The following is a 14,352-nucleotide window of genomic DNA, read 5'->3' as shown; positions in this document are numbered from 1 at the left end:
TTAGGTCACATTATGCGATACCTTGTACAAATGACCTACTTTACAAATTATCGCAGGAACATGCAGCAGTTGCACCTCACTGGAAAAGTCTTGAAAATTTACGTTCAAATCTGTCATCAAATCATATTCATAACATAAATCACAACAATAAAGGGCTTATTTGTGTGTCAGTCACCAGTAAGCATAAGATCAATTTGCCCTGGTATTCTTCAGTCACTTCCTCCACAGATAATCACAGGAGAATTTGCATAAGTAACACTGCGGCAGTTTCTACATGTAATAGAGCAGGCCAGTCCATGTTTCTTGCAGCTCCACAACCTTGAATCATAGTGTGACTGGCAGCTGTATCCAATTACTTAAAGAAGTGTGTCTGGAGCAGGCAGCGGGTCAGCCATGAAAGGCTCAAGATGGTCGTCATTTTCACACCATCCCTTGCCCTCTGGATTCAGGTTGCAGTCACAGTGCACCCATAGCGGTACTTGAAGATATGACCACATATTGTGACACTTGCTGGCGTCACTGGTTGGTGGCAGAGAGTGGACCTGTATAAAGCTAGGTGATTAGACCCACTTTCCATTGTACAAGATAACAATCTCGCCTGCAGACAACACCCCTTCCACTATTTGGAATACACTTCAGCAGCTTCCTGAAAGATGTTTTCTGTCTTCAGCTCCCTTAGTGTGGGTATGCTTTTTCCCATCCCAAACAACCTTGAGGTTGTGCATAATTATCATGTGACGGCATGCACAAACAGTAATGCCTGGCATATATCCGAAGTGCCTGTTGTAGCCTTTGGATGACCCACACTCATTGTTTCTTTATCTTTGACTTTGAACCTGATCTGAAAATTTGGGCTGACATGGTATCAGAGCAAAATTAGCAGGTCAGGATGATCAGCTACCAGCAGCAGGATGATCAGCTGTATGTCTGATGGCAGTTTCAACATGTTCAACGATCAGGGCGTCAGCATCAATTTGGCTGTGAAGTGTTGGGTGCCCATTTGCCACAAACATATCACAAAGCACAGTTAAAAGTCTAAGCTTGTTCACAAGGTTTGCCAGAAATGCCCCATTTTTTTATGATAAAACGATGTTGGTATTGAAGTTGACTATGGTTCAAACAACACGCCCTGACCGACAAAGATGGGCCATGTCTTTTGTGGCTGGATTAGTTCCATAGCCACAAGAAACAATGATGGAGGGCTAAATTCATGTTCTCTGGAATAGACTTCATGTTTTGTGATCTTGGATACACTTAATTGGTGGCAAAACCTCCATTCTATATCACTTCTGTTAAGTTTTGCTGCGGTTTCAATTTCAAAAATTTTTGCCTCTGAATATTCTGTCTGCAGGGTGTCAAACTACAGGTTGAGGATCTTCCAAGAAGCTGTTCTGAGTGTTACTACATTGGTATTTCTGCCTCATCTTAATATCAAAATATGTGCCTCAACGTGTTCTGGACGTTTGTTCTTTTATAAGTGCTTTGTAGTGTATGCAAGATCAGACAACGTGGCTTGTTCATCATTATTTACCTCCAAATGTTGACATATTTTGAAGATACTGTGCAACCTGGCCTCTTAAGGATCCTCAAAGGACGGGGACGGTTTGGGTTTTTTGCGTCGGTAAATCAAGCAGGAATGTTCCTGTGTTTTGAGGCTGGCACTGTTGGCATCATGGTACACAGCATCCCATGCAAAAAGGTCCTCCCTACTTGCTTACCAAATTATGTCAGATACTGTTTTTGCCCTGTTGTAATCTCGATCTTTGGACACCTAGAATAGCTACCTGAAATCCTTCTTGTGGTTTAGTTTTTACTGGGAAGGCTTTATGTATTTTTCTCCGATTATGGACATTAACAAGGATACCACAAAACAGACAGTGGATCCTCGGATCATAGGCAGGCTGATCATCTGGATGGCCATCTGTACAGGCATTTTGTTTCGTCTCTAGATATGTCATAATTGTTTTCGCATTTGTAAAGACGAGCCAGCCTTTTGTGCGTAATCTCTGTCCTGCACACTTTAAAATGTCACCATACTGTGCGCTGTACCGACTGACAGTCTTAAATCCAGTCTCATCTAATCTGGCTTACTATTATCATGGAATTCTTAGCACATGATGTACTTTGCTGCTCTTTCACCAACAACGAACGTTATAAATGAAACATGGTTAAAGCATTCCTACTAACTTTAACAATTTCATCATAATTACCTTATCGAGATATCAAAATATAATTACATAAAATTAATGTGTTACATGGCGAGCTGTGTCATATTTCGTTTGTGTAAAAGAATGGAAACATTCAAGAAAGCACGTTACTCTTACCAGTTTTCTTCTTCGGGGAGATCCGCCAATTCCGTGGGATTTTGAATTTCTTGGTTGGCCATAGTTTTTCAGGGTCGGTTTCCAGCGAGTGTATGCTTGTCGGTATATCGCAGCAAGCGCAATGCCAAGATAAGAACTACGCTTTTCTGGGTAGCAGACGCCGCCGTTCACATGCCGTGTCAACACCTCATTATCTCGACTGCGGCTGGCGTGCTTGCTGCGAGTTGTATGGCGTACCAGAGCGGTCAGTATTTTAGCAAATCACAGTGTTCGAAAATTAAATTTGTTAATTATGACCACATGCCAAACTTTTGTGCATCCTAGGGTATTTTTCTTGTTATATGTGACTTTATTCTAACTTTTGAGAAGAAAAAAAATTATACTGCAGCGATTTCCATTGAAAAATTAGTTTTGGTAGACTAGGGGATGTGGGAGTGAGTGTGTGCATGTGGGTGGGTGGGTGGGTGGTAGGGAATGGGACTTTGGTGTGGTAAGGAAGTTCGTACCTGTTAGGAGCAGGGTTATCAAGGTCACCATCAGGAAAGTAGTATACACTGAAGTCTTCAAAGTAAATCTCCCCCGGCTCCAATAACAGCAATGAAAATCTGCAAGCAATAGTAATATACCTCATTTCTAGCACACACACACACACACAAAACAACACCTGCAATGTAATTTAAAAAAAAAAAAAAAAAAGTTTTGTTGCAATCACCACCCAGAGAAAAGGAATGATAACTTGTGTCCTAAAACCAGACAGACCGAATATGTTTTAAAAAAAACAAAAAACCCTGGAGAACTACCTCACTGTTGCCTGTTTTACAAAAGTGTGTCCACATACGCTGCAAATAGAATTAAAAGGGTTCTCTCAAAATTAGTAGGTAAAGATCAGACCGATTTTGTTGCAAACAAATATCTTGGAGACAATATAAGACTCGTTCACAACTCAATCACCTACGGAAATCCAGGTATTTGGCAGGACTTTTGCTTTTGACTCTGAATTGTTGTTTAAAACTGTGATCCACATATGGCTTTGATGACAGGGTGAAAACAATGTGCACACACACAGACAAAAGGCACAACTGATCATGCACACACACACACGTATATATGTACATATATATGTATGTGTGTGTGTGTGTGTGTGTGTGTGTAAATGAAATGAAATTATGGTGCTTAGAGCCTCGCCGACCACTAAGGCCATCTCAAGGCTATCGCCGCGTCAATAACTACTACAAGGATAAAAAAACAACCAATTAAAACGAGTCACCACTTCAAACTTTCCACTCCAAAGTTAAAAAAAAAACTTCCATAGTTTAAAACCTTCAAATCTGGTTAAAAAGGTTCACTTCTTTTAAGAAGTCCATCAGCGCCCACGGAGGGACATCACGAAACAAAGTCTTCAAAGAAACCACCGTGTAATGTCTGCGTCTAACGTCATGCAGATCCCAACAGTCAAGGAGCACGTGTTTCACGGTGAGAGGCTCGTCACAGGGAATGCATCGAGGGGCCTCCTCCCCCTTCAACAAGTAAGAATGAGTAAAAAAAAAGTGTGCCCCGTACGCAGTCTGCACAGCACAGACTCCTCCTTTCTGTTCTTCACCCCCGAAGGGAGGGTCTCTTTTAGGTCCGGACGGATCTGGAAGAGCTTGTTGTCCGTCTGGGTGTTCCACTCCTCTTGCCAAAGATCCTTAACGTAAGTGTTGACCTTCCACTTCATGTCTGTATAGGGTACCAAGGATCTGGACAATTCTTTCTTTACAGCGTTCCTGGCCAGCAGGTCCGCCCTTTCGTTACCACGAATGCCAACATGTCCGGGAACCCAGGCCAACACAACCTCGTATCCTTTCTTCGTTGCGAGAGTAAAAGTTTCATAAAATTCCAGCAGTTTGGGATGAGTGATATTCCTGCAGGCGATCGCCTCCAGGGCTGACAAGGAGTCGGAAAAGATCATGAATCTCTTCTGTTTCGAAGAGAGAACCATTTTTAACCCAAGAACCAGTGCGGTCAGTTCCGCAGTGTACACCGAGCTGTCAGACAGGATGTGTTCCGTTGAGGGCCGGTCAGGAAAGGCGGGACAGAACGCAGATGCAGCGACTCCATCCTCTGACTTGGAACCGTCAGTGAAGATGCTTTGAAAAGTGGGGAATTTGTGGCACAGTTCCGAAAAGTAGGTTCTGTAGGCCAGAGAACTGGTGGTGTCCTTACGGTACGAGGCCAGATCGAATCGGACCTCAGGTGTCCTAAAGGTCCACGGAGGGCTGTCAGGGAACTTAGAGAAATCCGAGATGCCACCGACATCCAGATCGGCTTTTTCTAAGTGCGGCTGAATGCGGAGTCCGAGAGGAGATATGCAGTTTGGGTTGTCTGTAAATTTCTTATTGAAAGGGTTGTTGAATACAGCATCGTAAGCAGGGTTTGTAGGTTCAGAGAACAATTTCAGATAATAGTTCAGGGTCAGCTTCAGTCTGCGGTTGGAAAGAGGCGGTTCCCCCGCCTCTGCGTACAGGCTGTGCACAGGGGTGGTGCGGAAAGCACCTAAGCTGAGACGGAGCCCTTGGTGGTGTACAGGGTCCAACAGTTTCAGATAGGACGGTCTGGCCGAGCCGTATACCACACTTCCATAATCCAGTTTGGACCGGACCAGGGCTCTGTAGAGGTGCAAGAGAGTTCTCTTATCAGCACCCCAGTTCGTGTGTGCCACAACTCGGATGATGTTAAGGGCTTTTTGGCGAGATATTTTCAGCTGTTTAATGTGGCTGAGGAAGTTCAGCTTCTGATTGAAGACGACCCCCAAAAATCTGGCTTCCTTGACCGCCGGGATAGTGGATGTTCCCAGACGGATTTCAGGGTCCGGATAGAACTGGCGAAAATTATGAAAATGGATGCATTCAGTTTTGGAGGACGAAAACATGAAGCCATTCTCCTCTGCCCAACACTGGATCTTGTTGACGCAGAGCTGAAGCCGTCGCTGGATGCTGGCGTACGTGCTGCCGGTTGCATATAAGGCAAAATCATCCACGAACAGCGAGCTGTCCGATCCTTTCTGAACGGATTGAACGATGTCATTAATTTTGATGCTGAAAAGAGCCGGCGACAGGATGCTCCCTTGCGGGACACCCAGCTCCTGCTCGTGAATGTCGGACAGGGTGGTGCCGACTCTCACCTGGAATTGTCTGTCTTGTAAAAAATTGTGGATGAACTGAGGCAGGTGTCCTCGGAAGCCGAGCTTGTGCAAGTCGGAAAGAATACCAAACTTCCACGTGGTATCGTAAGCTTTCTCCAAGTCAAAAAATATGGCCACCACATGTTGTTTGTTCACAAAAGCATTTCTTACAGTGGTTTCCAGACGAACCAGATGGTCAACGGTAGAGCGATGCTTGCGGAAACCGCACTGTTCTTTCGCCAGAAGGCCGTTGGTCTCTAGTTTCCACATCAGTCTACCATTGACCATCTTCTCCATCAGTTTGCAGATGCAGCTGGTCAGTGCAATTGGGCGGTAGTTGGAGGGGTCCGAGGGGTCTTTTCCCGGTTTCGGCAGCGGGATTATGAGGGCTTTCCGCCAGGAGGGTGGAAAGAAGCCTGTGACCCAGATGTGGTTATAAACTTTAAGCAGGGTGTCCAGACAGGTTTGGGGAAGGTGCTTTAGGAGTTTATAATGGACCTCATCCATTCCTGGACAGGAATCCGTACAGGTCTGACGGGCAGATTTAAGTTCGTTCATTGTGAAAGGAAGGTTGTAATTCTCTGTGTTGTTGGAAAAGAAGTTACATGGTGTTTTTTCTGACAGGTTATTGGTTTTAAGAAACCAAGCAGATTTGTTAGCAGATCTCGAGTTCTGTTCAATTGTGGAGGCAAATTGGCAACTGCTTTCTTCTCTGTGACCAGAGCGTCTGAAAGTTTAAGATGATGAAAGGTTGGGCATATGTTTTTGCCCTTAATTCTTTTTAAAACCCTCCACACTTTCTTCTTGGGTGTGTTGGAGGTTAAGGAAGAGCAAAAATCTCTCCATGACTTCCTCTGGCTCTTTTTAAAAACATACCTGGCTTTCGCCCTCAGCTGTTGATGGGTTCGAACGCTATCGGTCTCCAGTCTCCGAAAGACGCGTCGATGCGCTCTCTTCCGAGACTTACGGGCCTCCCGACATTCCGCGTTGAACCAGGGCGTTCTAGGGACCTGAGGCTTGGAGGTAGACGATGGGACTGCTGCTTTGGCGCAATCTAAAACGATCCGAGTCAGAGTGTCAGCAGGGTCCTTGCTTTTCAATACTGTTTCTTCCTGCAGCTCCGCTCTTATCTTCTTGGTAAAAAAAACTCCAGTCTGCTTTGTCATAGTTCAGGCGGTCAGGCAGAGAGTCACCTTCTCCATCTGTGGGGCGGAGGACGACAGGAAAGTGGTCACTCCCGTGCAGATCGTCGTGCACTTTCCACTCGTAGTCCAGGACCAACGATGGATCGCAGACCGACAGATCTAAATACAAGAGCTTTCCAGAGGGCAGATGAAGGTAAGTGGGAGACTTGTCGTTAAGACAGCACAAGTCCATGTCGGAAAGATGGTTTTCCAAGAGAAGACCTCGGGCTGATGTCATCTCACTTCCCCAGAGCGGGGAGTGTCCATTGAAGTCGCCCAACAGTAAAAACGGACGTGGGAGCTGGTCGACCAGGTTCATGAGGTCCTGCCTCAGAACACGGACGGAAGGAGGAAGGTAGAGAGAGCAGACAGTGATGGTTTTCTCAAGTGTGACTCTGACTGCCACCGCCTGTAAAGGGGTGCTTAAAAGAACTGTACTGTATAAAAGGGACTTGTGAATAAAAAGAGCGACACCTCCCATCAATCCCTCTTGCTTCGGCTGAGCGGGTTTAAAAACGGAGTTAAAACCAGAGAGAGATAAAACCTTGACATCTCTTTGCAGAGTCTCCTGCAGCGCCAGCACTGAAGGTTTCAAAGCACGACAAAGCAGCTGGAGTTCCTGGAAATTGGCGTAGAAAGGAGGAGTCTGTATTATACTCCATGTTTGGTGTTACATATACTTACCATGTCAAACTGATGCAAACTAGGCCTATCGGTTTGCTCTGCTTGGCTAAATTTTGCATGGCTAACAGTGAAAAGATGAGCAGTCTTGGCCCGGTCCGCTCTCAGCCAATCAAACGCCTCTAAAAGCTATAAGTGCTGAATCATTCCGTGGCCATCGAAGAAAATGCCCCATGAGAACCACGGCAGAGACGCGGGGATGGACGGGCGGGCATTCGAGTTTGACATGGTAAGTATATGTAACACCAAACATGGAGTATAATACAAACTCCTCCTTTTGGTGTCATATACTGTACCATGTCAAACTGATGCAGAATTTAAAGCAAATGGAGGAGGGCAACGCCTACTGGTTGGTATGGGGAGCCCTTGTAACTGAGACGGCAGTGTTAGCCGCGACAAAGGAAATCCCCTTCGAAACGTCAGCCCTGGTCATACGGAAATTCCTGAGGTAGAAGTTGATGTAGGGATTCTCAGACCGCCAGAAGGCTGCCTCCAAGACATGCTGCAGTGGCACTGAGTGCTGGAAAGCAGCCGAAGTAGCTATGGCCCGCACTTCATGTGCTCTGGGATGAAGACAGCTGATATCCCTGTGTGCATGAGAGTAGGCTCTATGAATGACTTGGGAAACCCAGCGGGAAATGGTGCCTGCAGCGACGTCTTTCTTGTAATTCTCATTGAGGGAGATGAGCAGACGCCTCTGAGAAGAACGCCTATGGCGAGACCTATCCCAATAGTATTTGAGACACCGAACAGGGCAGAGATGCCTATCCTCATCATCTTGGGCAAGAATATCAGACAAAGGTCTGACCCTCAGAGAGGGGGAAGGGAACTCAGGGTCTTGGTTCTTAGCCAGACACTCTGGAAGGAAACGAACAGTGATGGAACCATCTCTGTGGAAAGCCAGATCTTGTGGCATTCCACTAAGACCATGAATCTCACTTCTATGACGGCCAGTGGCCAGCAACAGAAGGAAAGTCGTCTTGAGGGTGAGCAAGTCAAAAGGAATAGTCCCCAATGGCTCGAAGGGCTGTTTTCGAATGAAATCCAGCACCAGGAACAAGTCCCAGAGGGGCACTCTTCTGGGGTTTCTAGCTTCCTTCAGAGGGGCACCCCTAGCCACCTCTCTGAGCAGGAAATCCGCTTCAAAGGCGGGACCACCTAGCTGTTTGAATGTGGTACAGATGGGAGACCTGTACCCTCGCACAGAACTAGGAGAAAGGATGAGAACCGAGGAGCAGTGAGCCAGAAAGTTGGCCAGCTGCATGCTCATAGGGTTAGTAGGGGTAATGCCCTGAGCTGTACACCACCACAACCATTTCTTCCAGCGAAAGTCATACAAAGTCTCCGTTCCCTGCCTCCTTGCTCTGGTGACTATGGAGAGGAGGTCAGAGGAGGCACCCCCCTGGGTCAGCGCAGCCGACACAGAGGCCGACCGAGGGGTCGAAGACTTCAATGGTGATGCTGACAGTTCCGACCGCACATTAGCCATGCGTGCAGGTGGAGCAGTTGAGGATTGGAATGAGGAGTGCCCGAGCTAGGCTGCCTCAGCAGATGATTTGGTTTCGAGTTCCAGGGGTGGAACATGTGTCAGGGACTGAAGATCCGGAAACCAGGGCTGGGCTGGCCATTTCGGCACAATGAGGATCAGCTGCGGGCGTTCCAATCTGTCTTTCCGTATCACCTTGGACAGAATTGGAAAGGAAGGAAACACGGAGGCAATCAGACTGCTCCAGTCTAGAGAGAGAGCATCCACTGCCCACGCTTCTGGGTCGGCGACCGGAGAGACATAAGTGGGAAGTCTCTTGTTGAACTTTGTGGCAAAAAGGTCCACCATCGGCCAAAACCACCGTTCCCACACCCCCTGAAGGGTGTCCTTGTCCAGGGTCCACTCTGTGCGGATGACACTCTTGGACCTGCTGAGAGCATCTGCCAAGATGTTGGCTTTTCCTGCTAAGTGTCTCGCTGAATGTGCAATGCCCTTGCTGTGGCACCAACGGAGAACAGCCTCGGTCCGCAGGGAGAGGTCTGCCGAGTGCGCTCCCCCCCCTTTGTTCACATAACATGCGACCGTCGTCTTGTCCGTGAACAAGCGGATGGTCTTGCCAGTGGCCTCCCCCATGAAGTGCAGGAGAGCCCTGCAAACTGCCTCCAGTTCCAGAACATTGATGTGGCATAGGCACTCCTCCGGGGAGCAAGTCCCTGCTGCATGGAGTGAGTCCATGTGGGCTCCCCAGCCCAGGGAGGAGGCGTCTGTGAAGAGTGCCACCTGAATAGTAGGTGGGGCTATGGGCAACCCCTGTGTCTGAAGAGGGGTGATTAACCACTCTGATGTCACCTCGAGGAATCACTCGCCCAGACATATCTGGGTATCCCATGGCTGAGTGCTCTGGGACCAGCGTAACCTCAGTGCCCTCTGGAGAGGGCGCTTGAGAACCCTGCCCAGGGGAATGAGAGGTGCCATGGACTCCATCATGCCCAGGAGGGAAGAAAGTGTCCGCGCTGTTGCTTGGGAGGAACGGCGCAAGTGGCCCACGGATGTTCCAGTGGATCACTGCCATTAAAAAGGTTAAAAAAATAAAGCAGCAGCCTAATCAATCGCTACCCCCTGCTCCTCTGCTTGCGGTGGCTCAAGGTCGGCCAAGATCACATATCTATTTTTTTAACTTAAAAACTTCTCCGATTCCGACCAAGCCGGAATATCCACCACCTCGGCTCTTCCCGATCCCGCCGAGGCCGCAACCCTCCCCTCCTTGAGTTTTGGAGGTACGGGGGGTTTCTGGCCACTCCCGCCAGCCCGAGGGCCAGGCAGACGAGAGGCGGGACGAGGGGGGCCGGGGGGTGGGGGGGACGGGAAGCGGACACCGTGCCTCCACCCGAGGCTTTCCGCTCCCGCCCAGCAGCCCCTGAGGACTGCCGTACAGGATGAGAAGAGGTGGACACAGCGCCTCCACCCAAGGCCAACGGTTCTACCGATGTAGGTAAACTGTCCGTCTGCGTCCCTGTGGACGTCGTCTGGATCGCAACGTCCACCATCCTGGGTCTGACGACAGAGGCGTAAGACGCCTTGGGCAATGCGGCCTCCACTTGTTTTTGTGCCTCAAAGAAAGAAATTTTCTTCTCCGTCTTCACCTTCTGGATTTGTTTTTCTTTTTTCCAGGCGGGTCAGTCTTTTGATAAGGACGGGTGGCCGCCTCCGCAGTTCGCACAACGGGCTGGACTGACACATTCGCCCTGGTGCGCCGCCTTTGAACAGGTGCCACACGCCTCTTCCTCCTTGCAGCGGTCCCGCACGTGTCCGAATTTCTGGCACTTGAAACATCTTAGAGGGGACGGCACGTACAAGCTTACGTTCACCAGCAGGTATCCGACTCGTATGTCCTTGGGGACATTCGGGCAGCAGAAGGTGAGGAAAAATGTGTTGGTCGGGACTCTGTCTGACACCTTCCTTACTGTCACCCTGTAAACGTCGGTCACTCCCTGAGAGGGCAGCTCGCTCTTGATCTCTGCTTCAGACACTCCTCTCAACTCCGGGCATCTGATGACCCCCTTTGAACAGTTCAGTCCTTTGTGAGGGGAAACCTTCACCACCCTATCCACAAAAGTGGTTGCTTTGAGCAGAAGCTGTGTCTGCCTTTTTGACGCTGTCTCCACCAGAAATGATCCGCTCCTCAGCCTCTTGATAGATTTTAGTGAGCCTGCCAGACACTGGAAGCCCTTCTGGATGGTGAAGGGACTGAGAGCTGACAAGGGCTTGTCATCATCAGCGCCCTCCACCACAAGCCACGACGGCCAAAATCCAGAGGTCTCACCGACCTCCGAATCAAGAGTCTGAATCGTCAGTTCCTGGTCTCCTTCTTTTGCCAAGTTTAGGGGGGTGTATCTGTTTGGAAGCCATGGTTTTAATAACTGTAGATTCATCCCTCCCTTACCCACCCACCATGGGGTCCAACTTAGGGGCCAGGGTCAAGGGAACACCAGCTTGACCCCTTCCAGGTTTCAGGAGGGATATACGACTAACAGCTTAGCTCCAACATGTTCCCCCCCAATCATGCCCAGCTCCCGGGGACAGAGAACCGAGCACTACAGGGGTTATCCTCGCTAGCCTCCAAACTGCCAGTCTTGACCCAGCCCCACGAAGGGGTAGCCGATTGACACACACAGGCCAATGTGTGCCACCTGTCTTAGGAGAGGTCCGAGCCAAAGGGATGTGTTGAGAGCAGCGTGCTCTCTCAATCCCCAGGATCTCATTCCCCTCCATCACAGGTCGCGCCGCACGGCAAACACGGCGGGCCTGAAGAAGGCCGCAGAGAAAAAAGAATGTGGAAAAGAAGGCTTGATGGGGAGCTGAGGACAGAAAAGAGGCGGTAAAAAGAAGAATAGAGAATAGCAAAAGGGACAGTGGGTCACGTTTAGTTTGGGCCTCACTCACGACCTGTTCGGCATGGGAAGCCCTATCAGGGGCATCAGTACGAAAACCACCACTTATTCAGCCTGAACAGCTACAATGGCTATGTAGGCTGTCAATTAAGACCTGGGACTAGAGCAGTAAACCCCCAGAAGCACTGATGCCCCCGCCGACATAGCTCGCTCGATCACTGGTCACTAAGCCTCCCGACCACAACAAGGCAGTGACCCCCCCGGGAGGGGGTCAAGAGAACACCAGCTTGACCCCCTCCCGGTTTCGGGAGGCATCGGAGCTGGTTTCTTGTCTTTTCCCAATGCAAGAGAAAAATGAGAGAGAAAAAGAAAAAAGAGGGGGCAATGACAACAATGATATTGATATGACACTGTCATAGCAGTGTTAGAGAAGACATCAACAGTAACGACAAGGAAACACATCTATTGATTCTATTTCACATAAGATGGATCACTGCAACTCATCAACCTCAAATTCAACATCAGAATCAAAAGCCAACAATGAAATTAAGGCAATGTGTATAACTAAAATACAGGTATCATATAAAGGAGGAGTTTGTATTATACTCCATGTTTGGTGATACATATACTTGCCATGTCAAACTGATGCAAACTAGTCCTATTGGTTTGCTCTGCTTGGCCAAATTTCGCGCGGCTAACAGTGAAAAGACGAGCCGTCTTGCCCGGTCCGCTCTTAGCCAATCAAACACCTCTAAAAGCTATAAGCGCTGAATCATTCCATGGCCATCAAAAAAAAAAAGCCCCATGAGTACCACGGCGGAGACGCGGGGACAGACGGGCAGGTATTCGAGTTTGACATGCATTTAAGGAAATGTGTATGTTCAGTGTCTCCGTCAGGGATGATTCTGGCTGTGTTGCCAAGTTTGGCACCACTAACAAAAATACGTAGACCTTGTACTGAGCTGATGAAGTAGACATGATGTGTGTGTGCATGCGTGCGTGCGTGCGTGTGTGTGTCTGTGTGTGTGTACACATACACAACTAAACAAAATAAACAATATACACTTTGAGTTTGGCTTTAATAAGGTCAAGTGTAAAATACTGGTATGCAAACATGGCTTATCAGGCCCTTTTGTTTTTTTGCAAATTGTAATTTTTGTCAATTTTGCATTTCTCTAATTGTCTTTGTGATGACAATGTTACAAGATTTTATTTCACCATATCATATATTAACAAAAAAATCAATGAGAAAGAATGGTTGGGTTTTTTTTCATGTTTGCTTGTACGAGACCTGAAAATGTGCCCCAAAGAATAGTTTCTGCAAACTGTGCAATCTTCCGACAGCCGTATCTCTGGAATCAAAAGAAGTAGCATCTTGTTTGTTTTTGTTTCAGTGAGTTTTATCTTAACAAAATAAAACTATACACACACACACACACACACACACACACACCACAGTTGGAAATTTTTTCAGAAAATGCCTGTGGTAACATTAATGTTGACATGAAACACTGGTAATGGTGAATTACAGACAACACATCACAGACAAGACAACAGGGTAGGTAGGCCTAACTGCAAACGGTGTAATTGTGAATAATTCCTGTACCACCCCACTTTGAAGTATTCTCGCCACACACATTTCACAATTTAATGTCTGCTTCAACCTTGTTCTGATACCTTAATGAATATTATTTCCAAGAACCAATCAAGCATAAGCTATTTCCTACAATTTCCATGTTTTTTTTTCTCATCGCGCACCACTGTCAACCAAGTTCACAAACATGATCTCTCAATCCTAAAATCAAGAGAAGCCTGTAGTAGGACTTGGACTTTGACACAATTCAAAATAGCTGATTTCATTGGATATGTTGAATGAATTGTGCATTACAAGTGCTGTGAGAATTTATGAAAGCATGTTGGTGACAGATCAGAACATCCGTTTTGACAGTAATCTCCAAAACCGTGTCATTTGCAATATGTCCATAGGGTATTTTAGGTAGAGTTGTCTATAAGTATAAATCTTGCAAACAATTTTGCACTTAATTTGCACTCTCAAAAGTGTGTTTGTGTGTGGTGTAGGGTGGTTGTGTTCAAATGTGTGTGTGTGTGTGTGTGTGTGTGTGTGTGTGTGTGTTAAAACCAACAAATTGAACAATACAACAGTCTAGTGCGATGTTCCAATAATGTTATGTCTGATGAGTTCAGTACCTGCTTCTGTTTGCATTTAGACTTGCCCATTCACATTTACCCTCAGGCACCCCTATTTCAACCATTGAAAAAATGTCGAAAAAAAAAGGAGTGGACAAACTTTTCCTGGTGCAAACAATCAAAGAAAGACTAAAAAATAGAGGAGCTACATATGACGACTGTACAACCTGTGATGTGTATAATACATGCATTAAGCCGGTCATTTAGACTGGATTCTTTGCAATTAGGCCTACCTACCCTACATCACTCTCTCTGAGGAAGCCCAATGGGCAAAATTTGCGAGGAAAAAGGAAAGAAGGACAATCATTTTTTGTGTTTTTTTTCAGCATTTTGTATCATCCTCATCTGGAGATCTACCCCTGTTCAAATATTTTCATAAAGAGGTGCCAGCAGTTCCAGAATTAACATTGTGACA

General features: G+C 47.2%; 1 protein-coding gene across 1 annotated transcript in view; it reads right to left on the bottom strand.

Moving 5' to 3' along the window:
* The window catches only part of LOC143300517 (protein FAN-like), a 68,944-nt gene that overhangs the window by 30,336 nt on the left and 24,256 nt on the right, over positions 1-14,352 (bottom strand). Inside the window, exon 2 of the mRNA XM_076614252.1 lies at positions 2,831-2,929. Within this exon, the coding sequence (XP_076470367.1) occupies positions 2,831-2,929 (99 nt within the window). The remainder of the gene's footprint in view (positions 1-2,830; positions 2,930-14,352) is intronic.

Source organism: Babylonia areolata, chromosome 26 (genome assembly GCF_041734735.1).
Source record: "Babylonia areolata isolate BAREFJ2019XMU chromosome 26, ASM4173473v1, whole genome shotgun sequence".
Classification (NCBI taxonomy): Eukaryota; Metazoa; Mollusca; class Gastropoda; order Neogastropoda; family Buccinidae; genus Babylonia; species Babylonia areolata.
This window is presented reverse-complemented; position numbering and strand designations above follow the sequence as displayed.